The 14,835-nt window shown below is 42.0% G+C and overlaps 1 protein-coding gene across 9 annotated transcripts in view; it reads right to left on the bottom strand.

Annotated features, from left to right (window-relative positions):
- Nucleotides 1-14,835, bottom strand: part of kcnma1a (potassium large conductance calcium-activated channel, subfamily M, alpha member 1a) — a 140,379-nt gene that overhangs the window by 91,161 nt on the left and 34,383 nt on the right. For all 9 annotated transcript variants that reach the window (XM_044372474.1, XM_044372467.1, XM_044372475.1 and 6 more), the window contains exon 2: nucleotides 12,444-12,611. In XM_044372474.1, coding sequence (XP_044228409.1) covers nucleotides 12,444-12,611 — 168 coding nt within the window. The remainder of the gene's footprint in view (nucleotides 1-12,443; nucleotides 12,612-14,835) is intronic.

Below are 14,835 nucleotides of genomic sequence, written 5' to 3'. Positions count from 1 at the left end.
CAGACACAAGCTGTTTACGATGCAGCTCTCCATTCAGAGTCCCAGGACTCCTGCTTCCCCTTTCAAAGCCCAGACTTTAGTATTATTGAAAGTGCTACATCAAGCTGCTGTACAGTCATATTTGTATAATGTAAATGCAATGTACATTCCTGACTCTCGTACAAAAAATGCAAACAGGGTTTGGGGTAGAGCTGCTGCAAAAGTATCCATCAATTCAAACAGGAACTATGACTGCAACACCCTGTCTTTACTTGTTATTTCTGGTTCAAGGAAGCAGCATGCTGGCTTTCTTAGCAAATCATTTTAAGATCACAACAGCATTGCGACAAGTTTTTCTATTAATTTTTATTAATTTGCAATTTCAGTTGACTTCCTCTTTGAGCTCATTGGAAGTGGATCAGAAGGATGGAGGCACCCAGGGATGGAGAGACAGACAGATAGAGACAGAGAGGGCACAAAGCTCATTCCTGTGAATAAGAGATGTGATGTTGCTACGGTGATATGCCACTTGTGGGAATAACTGTGAATGCAATGTGCCAGAGAGGCACATACAGCTGCAGCAAAGTAATAAAAGGGTATCACAAAACCAAGACATCACTCAGTCTTCGGGGGCTAGGATGGTCTGGCCTGTTAGCCTCTCTGTCAGAGAGTTTTATGCTTTCATTACTTCAGCTAAGTAGCCCTACGATGGAGCTCCCCCCAGCTCCTGGTTTACAGTCAATCTATCTATGGGATTATTTTCAAAGGCGCTAAAGGAAATAGGAGAAACAAATACTGTCATTTTGAGTAACTGTTGAGAAATTGCAGTACAGATGTGACACATTGCTTGGAGGGGTGTGAGCTGGTTCAGCAATCAAGTGCTAAGCATGTTATAGAAACTATTATAGTTAAGTATAAGTATTTTAGTTAAGTCTGTCTTAAAATAGTAGTCAGGTGCCCATATGGACAGTGAAATAGGTTTTGCTTGCTGTAATCATTCCTTCTGTTCATACTCACCATCAAAAGATCCCTTCCTACTGTACTTTCAATGTAAGTGATGGAGGATAAAATCTGCAACCCTCATGTTGTTAAAAAGAAATGTATTCCAACATTCATCTGAAGCTTGAATGAGGCTTCAGCCGTCCAAATGAGTCAAATCAAGTGGATATCTTCCAGAGTTAGAGCCTTTTTAGTACAGAATTCACTCTTTGTGTTTCCCTGGGCAGCGTTTCCCTGTTAAGCTGCATTGGAGGAATATTAACAAAAAGAACAAATTTGTACCAAAAAGGCTGTATCTTTGGAAGATATCTACATGATTTGACTAATTTGGACAGCTGAAGCCTCATATTAACTTCAGAAAATCTTTGGAACACATTTTTGCACAGAAGGAGGACTTTGGATTTTGTCCCCCATCACTTACCATGAAAGTAGTAGGAATCTTTTGACGGTCAGTATGAACAGGAGGAATGACTACAGTGAGCAAAACATGTTTCAGTGTTCACCTGACTATTTTTTAAGAAAGACTTTTAAACATTGTGAACCTATCCCTTAACTACTGTTTTGTATATAATACACATGTTACATAATAGCATTTCTCGACCTGGTTGCAGCTGTTTACAGTCAAGGTATTTTTTTTATTCATTAGTATTGATTTAACTTGAAGCATAGTCTGTCCCTACCCTCATTTTGACTATGCTTGACCACAGCTCTCTGTACAGCCACATGCATATTACCTAATAATTGCAATGACTGCACAATCTCTCATATAATACAGTCATGCAAGCACATGTATATGCAGGATATGTGTAGGATGTTTAGAGGAGAAGAGAGGAGAGGAGAGGAGAGGAGAGGAGAGGAGAAGGAAGTGAGCAAAGTCATACTGCTTCTGGTCCTTCTTTGATGCATTGAGGCTTTGAAGTCAATACTGATGCAATTTAGGGCCGGAGGCAGAGACAGACCTAAAAACCATTTAATTAGCACCTTGCCACGGCTCCTAATATGAGAGAGCCTCAGTAACAAAGCCAAAAATGTCTGCACTTCTCTGATTTACTCACAAGTGAGACTAGACTTTATCAGAATATTCGTCTGAAAACATTTGGCTTCCAGTATGTACGCTAAAATCTATATCAGGATCAATTCTAACATTAATTTTCCTTCTGCTGTTATTTAGTGTCATTCCCTTCCCTATCTTAATTTCACCTGCTCTCTTATACAATAATTGCTCTCCCGCCGTTCTTTCCTGTGCCTCTTACATCACCTGCGATCGTCCCCGAATGATCTCATGGAAACTGTGAGCAGTGAGCGGCAAGGCCGGTGGGGGTGATGTGTTTTAGGGACACTGTGGGACCGACCCAACCCAGGAAACAGAATCCCAGTGGGGGTAAACGGATCTGAAAGATGGCTTAGCAGATGGTCCGCACTCTGCTGACTCCTCTGATGAGCAATTAGAAGCGCAAACATGACACGAGTGACAACAGCATATTAAGAACGAACCTGAGACCGCAGCTACAAATGCGTTGCTGTGACAGGAGTCACAAGACGGTCAAAAAAGGAAGAAATATGAGGCATATAGAGCAACACCATCACATGGAAAACTGGCACTAAATCAGTCACCTTCTGAGGCTCTGTGCACAGTAGTAGGGGTGTTTCCTGTCAATATAAAACATTATGTGACAGCTGGTTTTTGCTGCCTCTTTGGTCAGTTTTAAGAGTGGAACAATATCATCTATCTTCCACCACTGATGTTGCCGCAATAATAACCTGTCCACCCTATAAAGCAGAGGTAGGGATGCAGTCAGCCCCAGCTCCACTGATCCTTTCACTCCCACACTATTTCTCTCTCTTTCTGTGTATGTGTGTGTGTGACTCAGACCTGCTGATGTATAGATGGTGAGACAGACTGAGAAGAGGAGGCAGTACTGCTTCACAGAGCAATCGACATGCAGCATATAAAGCCAAGAAAATGTTGAATGTTAATGTGACACTTCATCAGTCCCAATTGGGAAATTCTCTTAAAGCTTTGCCCACTCCTGGGAGTTTGGGGCACAGAGTGAGTTAGAGAGGAACACCTGTAGAACCGGGAGGGATTCAATTTCTTCCTCCAGAAACCTCAAGGTCATTTTATCATGTTTCAGTGGTAGATAATGATATATCTTTTGGTTTTACTGATAAAACTCCTTTTTGCAGCCAAAACCATGTCAAGTAAGGAAAAAGGAATATTTCAAAAATGTTCTTTGAGCCTTCAAGCCTCTGAGTGGGTGTGCAGGTGTATGAGTTAGAGTCAAAAAAAACTTGCTGCTAACGGTATCTTACAAGCCCTGGATAGACAGCATTTTGTTAGCAGTGATATTGAGGAAGGATAACCATTTATAATCTCTCTTAACATTTGCATGTACGTTTTGAAAGGTGTTCAGTGTGCTTAATTAGCTATCTAGCCTGGAAAGTGACATTAGCAGTGCACTTTCAGCTCATTCAGCAAGCCATAGTGGAGGATAAGATGTGTTTGTCGACAAGAAGGAGCAATTAGAAGGAAAGCTAGTGTGGGTTCGGGAACCAGTTCCATGGCTCAGGCTGCTGTCTGGCTGTCAGTGTAATCATCAGCCTATGAAAGAACAGTGATTTTACGGCTTTATGCAAATACAGCAAAGTGACAAGTAAAATGTAATGTGATGTGAAGTGATTTGTTTGGCTTTATGCAAAGACAGCAGCACTCTGACTAGTACACAGACGGTGGAGTGCTGACACCCCCCTGTTAGGTACAGATTTTTGTCTTTTCAAGCATATTTTTGGGGCATTTTATGCCTTTAATCATAGTGGACAATAGAGTTGACATGAAATGACGAGAGAGGGAAGGGGAATAATGTGCGACAAATGTCACCGGCCAGACACAAACCAACAACACTGCAGTTCATGGTTGTCAACCTAACTCCTATTTCACCAGGTTGCCCCATGATTTTTTTTTTTTTTTGTGAAAGGGAGCACAGGGCTTGTAATTTACATGCAACTTACTTTCAGTAAACTTTTATTTGAAAATAGGGCATAATACAGAGCCTATCCTTCCTCTGCACCACAATAATGCACTTCCGGATCATCAGGAAAATAAAAGAACACTTATACTGACAGGAGTATTGCAACCACTAGAATTTCCATTCTTTATTAATCTTGGTAATATCCTCTATCCCTAATCCTGCTTTTGGAAAGCATTAAGAAATGTGCTTGGCAGTGACTGCGGTGTTAGATGCGGATGGATCAATGTGATGCTGCAAGTTCTGATCCGTTAGGTGTGCGTCATCCTGGAGGCACTGAGTCACTCAGTACTCCTCCCCGAGACCATACCAGGCAGCCATAACAAAGATGAGACAGGGAAAGCGCTGTCACTGAGAAGACAGGGGGCTCCAAATGACAAACATGAGAACATCTGCATCCTCTGTGACTGCCTACTTAGGTCTCTATCTGTCTGCACGCAATTTTCTGCCTGTCCATCTGCCTATTTGCCTGTCGACTGTTTGCTCTGTGACTCTGTGCGTGCCTCTATCTGTGCGCTTCTAGCCTGAAGTTTAATGTGCTAAATGTAACCTGATTTCTGACTACCCTGTCAGTCCTCAGCCTGAGGTTTCAGCAGAGCATAAATAATCATATTGTAAAAAGTAAACAAAATACCATTACTGCAGTCACTTACTGAGACTCAAAGAAGGCCATATTTTAATTATCTAATAGCATGGCCTACTTGTTTAAAAGCTACAGTGGGTTTGTTCTAATTAGCTAAGTGATTTTGGATTTTCTTATGAGACACTCCAAGGGCATTGCCACCAGAGCAGTTCCCACAAATAGCTGTATGGAACAAATCAGGAAATACAATACCTTAACCTTTTACGTTGCTTCATACATGTAAGTTTCAGGGGCATTCATAAATGTTTTGTAGAATGAATGTGCTGAGTTTTTTGTCTAGCCCAGACTAACAGAAACAAATGAACGTGTGCTGTCGCCACAGTGTCTCAGCCACATTGCCTTGTAAGTCACAGGTGACTTTGATCTAATAAGGAGAAGGCCGGCTAGCCAGCTAAGTGAAACATCACTCCTGCGTCTGCTCTCTTGACCTTTTCTTCTGCAGAACAGTTTGAGGGAGGGTGGGACAGACAAAGGGCACGGGCAACTGCAGCGAGAAAAGACGGGTGTAGGTCATTGCCTCTTTAGCAATAGAGGTCCAAGTGGCAATTTGATGGGTTAATAAATGGGGGAGAGAAAGAGCAAGCAATGATGAGTCATCTCACAGAACAGCTCAGAGTTATGATGGGCCTAAAAGGGGGCTGCAGGGAAAAATCATTCATGAGGACAAATTGAGACCAACCATTTCAGAGTTGTAAAATTCTCCCTAGTGTGTCACAAATTTATGATGATCAATGGAAAATGGAACAATGGGGGAAATTTAACAACTATAACTATATTACATGATATGAATGGTGTTCTACATAGACATTATGAATATTTCAAATACAATTTATTGGATGTTTCTCCTCCTGGTTTATCTTACAGTTAAGGAACTCTAGCTGTAACTCCAGCTGTAACTCGTGCACTGTAGACTATTCTCCTACTCTTACTTGACAGAATTTGTAATGGAATGTTTTTTGGATAATATAATACAGTAGACTGAGCCTTGTATTTATATATGCATGCTGAGATGTGCAGCACTATGTCTGCTTACCACGTGAGAAAGCGGTGTGTGAATTTCTATCAGCTAAAACGATGCAGCCTGATGGCAGGGCTCCCCGTTGCTTTTCTTTCCTCCTATGACGCTCTGCTTTCCCTCTCATCCCCCTCCTCCTCCTCCTCCTCCTCCTCCTATTGCTACACTTCTCTACCACTCAGTGCACGACTTATATTTCTTATGTGGCGGCAGCCCAGAAAAAATAAGTCAGCAGGGCTGACTTCACTCAGCTGACCTCTGGTCGTGGTATTAGAATACATTCTGAACCATAACTAAATCCCAGTGACATGTAGCACTAAATCAAACCCTGGAACCAATTTAAAAAAATTATGACCAAATGGACATGTACTCATACGCTTAACATAGTCACTACACAAAAAAGACTGAAGCTGCAAATGTTTATTTACTTTGCTCTAACCTTTATAATCAAGCTGAAACAAACTTACACTTAAGATAGAATATCTTGTATAAGAACTGAGAGACTGATCATTGGTCATCTGTAAATGAGCCGTCTTGTCATCCTAATCTAACTTTTTTTTCTAATTTATGTTCTCTATTTTTGCCAATACACAGTTCTTTAAGGCCTAGTTTTTATGGAATTTCTAGCATGTGTAGTCGGAATCAGAGGGGACAGTGGCTAGCACCACACCCATCTCTCTCCTTGTTCTCACTCCTTCTCACTCTCCCTGCTGCAGTGTTTTTGTCCCCTGTGGTACCTCCAGCATAAACAGCCATTCATCACCGTTCAGAGGATTTAAGTCAATGCCAATTGGATTGCCATCGACTGAACTGATAAATTATGGCAAATGACAAATGAATAAGCTGTGCAGCAAGCTAAACTCAACAACTGGGAGAAATGGGAGGAAGACAAGGAGACAGCTTGGAGGTTTGAGAGAGCACCGAGTTTGAGTTAAGGGAATAAGAGCGAACCGGCTCAGAAATTGAGTTTCATTACGGAGGAATACACTGCCAGAGCAAAGTGTCATGTCACCAAATGCTGAACAGAGAGGTGAAAAATTGATAGATTTGTCTGTGTCCACTGCTATTAATTTACAGAGAAATTGGGTTGTGAAGCGTGTGTGACGAGATATGGTCTCTGCGGCTATCGATTGTTTATTTCTCATGTCAACTTGACAGACACACTTTTGACAGACACAATGGGAATTGAGTGCATTTGTTCGTGTATGTGCATATCTGTCTATGTGTCCTGGCTAGGGCTGGTTTAAAACTTATTGACTTTGAGCAGAATAAAATCATGACCATTTGAACTTGTACTATTTGAATTTGTACTACAAATTTCTGTCCAAATTAGTCATGTGCAAACTTTTAAAAAATAGTTATTGCTTTACACAATTTGAAAGAGTTTCGTCTCATATACTGCATAAGTGAAACAGTTCATTGTTTTTAACATCAATTTGATTCTTTTATTGCAAATATGCCTGTATGTGTGTGGGTGGATGTGTTTGTTGTACACATTCCTCATTGAGTCTTTCTGGCAGTAACACAAACTGCTCCCCCTGGATGGATAAAACATTTTGTTGTAAAATCCTCAAGCTTGCAATCATGCGGTATAATGGACAAGATGTCATATCTTACTGAATGCATATGAAGAGCCATATGCTGCCTGTTAGTTTTATGCAAAGGGATGAGGCTATTGTCACGGTGGAGCGTGATGCAGGAGATGCTGCTGTGTTGACAGCTGTATCCATGCTGAGGAGTTTACTGACAGCAATAAATGAGTTCCACACACAACGGGAAAGCGTAATTAGCCAGCCCAAACAGACACACACAAACACACATATTAATGCACACAAGAACGCATCCACTTGCACATGCATACACACACGCGAAGCATGGAGAAACATACTGTGTCTACTCAGGCAAACACACATCAGACGCACACACATACATTCATGGGTAAACTCAGGGATACAAACAGACCCTGGCAGTACCCAACGGCTTCTGTAAAAAAAAAAAAAAAAAAAAACAACCACAAATATGCTTATGCAAGTCCAAAGGACTGTCAGTACAAAGATGCACTTATACATAGAGGTAAACACACGCTGCAGTAATATAAACAATGGCAGTCTTAAAAGTGGAACACTGTGAATGACAGCTGTTCTCCGTGCAGGGAGGAAGGCAATCATGGGGAGTGCGAGAGAACACATTCACACTTATTTTCTCCACAACGGGATGTTTGAGGACACATGGAAACACAATGGATCATACACACAATGTCCTTACACACTCTGCACAATCTCACCTTGTTTCCTGCCAAGACACACACACACACACACTGCAAAAAACCGTTCAAACACATAAGCTGAGCAGAGCAGCGAATGGAGAAAATGAGATAAGAGAGGGGTAATCACAGGCAAAGGTGCAGGTGTCAGAGTCTCTACTGCAAAATCTGTTTTGAAAAAAACGAGCCCTGCTGGATTTGTTACAATTGCAGTCATAATGCGTGTGCTGTCATTCTACTGTAGAGATAGACAGATGTGTTGTATTTGCAGATGATAGGGGTCAATATGCAGAGCGCCATGCAGTGCGGGGGTGGATTGGTAGGCAGAGGGATGACCATAGGGTTTAGGGAGCGGGCCATGTGAACAGATGGTCCCTGGTTGCCACCCAAGATCCCATTAAGAAAGATGGCAGAGCTGACCTATTTCTGGACCCACCATGCCATGCAAATCCACTGCGCAGAGAGATACAGCGAAAATCTACATTCAGATGTTATAATCCTCGCTGTTTTTGTTGGACATTATGGGATTACATACGTTGTTACTGTAGCATTAATGCAGGAATCAATTAGATGAGATGCTGCAGTAATGCATCACAAGAATTCAGGCAACTCTTATTTCCAGCTGTCCGACTAGTCATTTCCCAGGACGCTGTGCCCTTGAGTGCTTAATGAGGTCTTTCTACAAAGCAACTGGGGTGATACGCTTGTCAAGAGACCGATGAGCCATCCACTGCCAGACCAGAGGTGCTTTGCCTTTCACCTGCTGCCTTTCACCACCTCAGCTGTCTCGCGGGGCTCAGAGACACACTTCCTCTTCGAGCTGCAGCTGGCACTTGGTTGCTTCCTGCTACTGCGTAAGTCCACACAGACAGACTTATTCACCTGTCAGTCAACTTCCAAACTGTTCCTCTCATAACCATTTTAAAACATTTGGAACCATTTATTGTTAGAAAATGTTTGTTTTCATTCTTTGTTTTTTGACGGCTACAATTCCAACAGAGGTCATGTTGGATTATGTTTTAGTTCATTACCCCTCGTATTTTTCCCTTTGACCTCAAGCTTAGTGTCAACTGAAAACTACACTGGAGGCATGTCATGTGTGAATGAGGTACTAAATATTTGATGAGGTTATATTGTAAAGTTGATGGTTAATACAAAACACTAAAGACCCACACAGAGGAGCAACACTGGCTCATGCTAGCATCAATCATTTCCCCCTGCATTTTATAAGGCACATAAGGTGACACAGGGCCTAACTGAAATTGGATATATGGCTGTGTGTGTGTGTGTGTGTGTGTGTGTGTGTGTTGCGAGGGGCTCTTGCGTGTAGGTTACAGAGGCTATGATCACACAGAGACAGAGGACTTTGACATACGACCAGTCTGAGGAAACAATGTATCATCAGCACCTTTGTCTTGTGAAATCACATAAGATGCACACATAAATTCTCACATACACACACACACACACACAAGTGCCTGTGTGCACCTGCTGCTCTTTGTTTACTGTTATTACATGGTCTGAGCATTGCCATGAGCCATAATAGCTTTCTGCTCACGCAGCCTATGGCTCAGGAATGGGACATCAAAACAGGGCTGCTAATGACCACAATGATCCATTTCTCATGCAGCACATGTGTGGTCTTAATGGTTATGCAGCATGGGTGGATATATGTTCATTTAATTCGTTTCTCATCAGAGCAAAGTAGTTTGGCAATGTCACACTAGACACTAACAACAAAACAGGCCTCGTTCTTCTCACACCGGTAATTCGGCCCAGCATGGGGAAGCAACATGGGAGATTCCTGGGCCAAGCTGCTGCCACGGGTGGATTTAGATTTGTCTAGTAATTCACTAAGCCTGGGGGTATACTTGATCTTTAGCAAGGAAGCCATCAAGGCAAACAAATGAACGGGGATGGAGGGCTCTGCCTACTAGCGGCTATCTGTCTCAATCTGCTTTGGCTCTTCCACCTGGATAGAATGGACCCTGCTTCAAGCTTTAATCCCACCTGTATGTGTGTGTGTGTGTGTGTTATTTCTGCTCTGCTCTGCCCAGGCAGACACCCCCCTAATGTCAGATGACTGAGCGCCACTACACAGCAGTTGCTATGGTTACCAGCCAGGTTCTGTGTACACGGATACTCATCGCAATTTTGATCTGCAATGAAGCACTGATGGGAGAGCAAGAGTCCGACAAAATCACCCACCCCCACATACACACACACACATACACACACACACACACACACACACATAGGCATACTTCTACAGACACACAACCTATCCACATGCAACCTGTATATGTGGAGAAATTCTAGCACACATGCATCCACAAATGTACACATTCCACCCACATGAGGAGATGCTCATTCACCTACACGGAGCATTCATCAGTACATATTGTGCTGCATATCATTAGACTGAGCGTGTAATCAAACATAGCTTGCTGGGCAGAATTATCAGCCCCACCAGAAGTAGCACAAATCACAGTAGGTGATACACCGGGATATCTCTATGCCCAGAAACCCCTTTAAAGCAACCAGTGCCTCATTTCACACTGACTCTCACAATCATTCTGTTTCGTTCTCTCTCTGCCCGTCTGTCTCTTTTTGTTGGTGTATTTCTATGTTTCTTTGCTCTCTGTCTCTCTGTCTCTCTCTCTCTCACACACACATATCTATACATACACACTGGGCAGATTGGGAGCACTCAGGCAGAGCAGAAGATGAAAGCGAGAGGGAGCTGTGTCCATGCCAGAGGAGCTGTGTGAGTGGGGAAGTGATGAAAGAGAGGCTCATTTAGTAAATTGACAGCTCCCTACAGGATTCTTCATCTTCTTCACCATGAAAGGCCTGAATCCTTCTCAACTCCCAGCTACTCTCACCTGGCGTGACGAAACTGTCACATTCCAGCAAACATTAACAATGATGGTGTTAGTATTTTAGTTTGGATTCATCTTTCTCCTTACTCCCACTGCTGTTTCATTCAGTCCACAGATGCACAGTGGATGTCTGTGCAAAACAGAGATAATGTTGTTAATAATCTGATGCAAGTTAAGATGATAAAGAATAGCTAGACAACCAAGTATAGATCAACATATATTATCAATTTCAATTTCCTGGCTACAAAGGTGATGGATAAACTTGACATAATGTGTAAATATACACACACTGTATGCATACTCTATGCAACTTCTTGACCTCAAAACACCCTAAATGTTTTAGCACTTACAATCTATTATTGAAAGTAAAAAGCTAGGTGATCCAGACATCTTTCCTCTCAATGAGTAAATCACAAAACTAAGAAAGGCACATAAGTTCAGCTTTTGAGGTAATTCACTCTAGTACATGTGGACTAGCATGGAAGTGAGAGGGTTAACATGAATGGGCCCCAGTTCTAATCAGACACTGAAGTCTTGTCACAATCCCAGAAGCTAATAGAATGAGGCTAGCAGTTACATACAGCATGCTGCTCATTGCTAACTGTCTTCCGCTCAGCTGAGCTAAGTGGCAGACATCTTGCATCATGAGAAATGTTGCTGATGAAAGGGCAGTTTTTAATTTTAGTTATGTATTTTGCTAAGGTGGTGCAGTTGCGTGAGGCAGCACAGTACACTTTTGACGGTGCATAAAATTTTTGCAATGTGTTCACTAATGCAACGTGCGTACATCCTTAAATCGTGCCCTTTTTACAGAGAGTGCTTTGGGGATATGTAAGACATCCAAGCTACCAGGCACTAACTGCAGCAGCTTAGTCTTTTGTGACCATAGAATTAACTGTGATTATGTTGGAATATGAATACTCAAGCAATATGGGAATAGTCTGAATAGGTGCAAAGCATTATATATGTGAATTGTTACAGATACACCAGGACTTGGCAAAGAGTCTTGGAGAATAGGAGAGATTCTGGAGGCAGAGTGAGGGATAAAGCTAAAGGAAGGAGGGTCAGTAGGGAAGTGAGACTGTAATTCATACCAGGAGAAAAGCCACAGTGACAGCCTCTTACCTACTGCACAAACACCACATATGCTACCTCTCGTACTTCACAAATAAATCTGTCCCTACCATACACACACAAATACACACACACACACACACACACTCATCACTTCAGCTGGCAGAGGCACAGCAGAGTGAGTTACAGCGTGCCGGGCATGGGCCATTGCAGCAGAGACACGGCTGGACAGTGCCAGCCAAATAGACAACTGAGATTTAGCGAGGACTGAACATTCGCAAGCTTCTGTGGAGATCAAATTAATTGCCCTACAGCATGTCTCATGTGTGGCTTGTATAAAACAGGTGAGTAAATGTGAACATGGCAGTGAATTATATAGTGGATTAATCTGAAAGCCAACTTGGGTGTGAAAAACAGTTTCAGTCAGTTTGCCTGAGGAAAGACCACTGCACTTAACAAATTGTGGGTTCATTACTGTAAAAAAAAAATTAAATGGCTAATGGATTTGAGTCTGGATTTGGGGTTTGAAACATTTATATCTATTAGAACAGGAAAAACCTACCAGAACTCTGCCAGTGAGCGTCTGAGCAGAGATCATGACACCAGCCCAGTCTTTGACTGAAGTCATCCATCCCACCTCACTGGCTGGGGCCTCCTCCTTCTCATCAGGACCCTTCAGTGCCTTGTCTGCTGCCTGATTGTTGGCGGGGTTGTTCACCTTCTGAACCTCCTGGAAGAAAGAAAAAATAATCTGTGTGAGGAAATGGAGCATATAAATACAAAAAGAAAAACAAGAACATGCTTTAGGGATGAAGAGAATCTACAAAGGACAATTAAAAGACACAAACTTGAGGTGGCATTTAACAATGAGGATAGAAAGACATTGTTTGCTATAGGCAAATCTATTTTTCTTCAACAACAACAACAGGAAACCATGAACAGGCATAAAAGCCTCTAAGAACACCCCAGTTTTGATGAACATCATCAACAAACTAAAACACATTATTCATATCAGCCCTTTCTGAAGCTAAGGCGCCCGTATTCCTGACCACATGCATGACCACATTCATGATGAGCTAAAACCTCTGAGGGTAAAAAAAAAAGACTGCAAATGCAGCCATCATGCCATGATGGCATCCATCTGCTATATGTTGAATGTGTGTGTTTGAATGAGTTTCAGTGCATGTGCATTAGATAACGATAGAATGAATGTGTAGTCACTCCCTCCTGTTTTGAACATATGGCTCTTTAAGTTAACTGTTCCTCGGGGTAGAGAGTGTAAGACTGTTGTTCTCGTGCAGGCCTTTCAATGTTCCCTCTTGCATCCGACTGAGTGAGCAGAGTAGCACGGCAGTTCATTGACATGCTTTGCTTGGCAGAGTTACTGCATGCAGCTGTTCCTCTCCAGCCATTCACTCCCTCCTGATTTGACCAACAAGCCCTCCAATTAAACAACGACATAGGTTGTTTGACCATGCACTCCATTACAACCCACAGGAGCGTTTCAGAACAACCCATAGAAGCATTTTCTAATCAGGCGCCTCTATCAGAGGTAATTGGCAGGACATCATTTGTCAAATCACTTAAAAATAATTATATTTTGTAACAACACTGTGGTTAAGGTCTGGTCAGGTTTAAGCGCAAAACTTGGTTAGGCTTGGGTTAGGGAAAGATCATGGACCACAACAATTGGTGGCGGCTGACATTACGACCCATTGTCGTTTTTCTTGGGAGGACAGGCTCGATTTGACACAAGCAGGCACTTAGCTTCCCTATCCTATCCACAATTATTACACAATGACACAGAGTAAAGGTTATTGTTTGTCATCCCTCAGCTTCATAAAACTACAGTATGAGTGAGGCCCAGCAAATGGTGTCCATGGAGAATCCTTGGAATTGCAATAACTTTCAATCCTCTTGATGGCGGCCCATTGGTCCTCTCAAAGGGGGACAGGATCATATTACCACAGGGTGCACATACAGCACTTGGATTTTACAATGTCCTTCCTCACAGAGACATCCAACAAGTAGCCATAAAGGTGGATTATGTGCTGTCAACAAAATGATTTTTTTTTTCCCATTAGTGTACTTGTCACATTCCTACAGTTTGTTTGGATGACTTCAGAACATCCAACATCTCATTCCAGGAACTGTATGGGACAAAAAACAGAGATGCAACCAAAGACCAAGCAACCGCTAGGGTGACCAATATGTGCCCACATACATCACAAAGACAAACCAGACTGCAACTTGAGTACTTCTACAGGGCTAAAGAGCAGCACTATTACAGATGAGCCCAAGAGAGTGCTCTGTCCATTTCAAGAGGATTGTCTCGTCAAATTGGATTACATTTCATAATGATATGGCATCGACACAGCTGCCATTTTCCTAATTTGATTCCAACCCATAACAATGCCAATGAACTGTCCCTAAAAAAGCTTGACTTACTCATTAGATCATTATCTGCTCTTGCCGTTGGGCCTCCCAGAACTGCAGTGTACAATTCAGTTACTTGTGCTTTATAATAGCTTAGTGTTAGGGGACTCCCAAACTTTAAAAGTATCTGTTATGAACATAAATCGAAGCATTCAGTTTTGTCTTTAAAAGTCACATAAAATCAGTGCCTGGGACAAAAACTCATTAACTCCAATACAGGGGAAGAAGGGAAGAAGTGAGAAATATTTGACTGAAAAAAGAGTGAATGAGAGAGACATGGCTCTATAAATGTAGTAGCCAATGTAGATATACGTTGGTGGAAAATTGAGTGTTGTGTTTGCTAATGGATGTTAGCTTGAGGTAAATTTCTAACCAAGACAAGAAGTTTTCTGGTGTTACTGCAATTATTTTTAAATCAAACTTTAACTACGTTGTTTTTGTAGACTTATCATTAACAAAGCTTAAAAAACATCCTAAACCTTAACCAGTTTGTTTCCTAATCTGAGCTTTTTGAATTA

Source organism: Thunnus albacares, chromosome 14, assembly GCF_914725855.1.
Source record: "Thunnus albacares chromosome 14, fThuAlb1.1, whole genome shotgun sequence".
NCBI classification, from domain to species: Eukaryota; Metazoa; Chordata; class Actinopteri; order Scombriformes; family Scombridae; genus Thunnus; species Thunnus albacares.
Note: the sequence above shows the minus strand (reverse complement) of the source record. Positions and strands in the feature narration are given on the sequence as shown.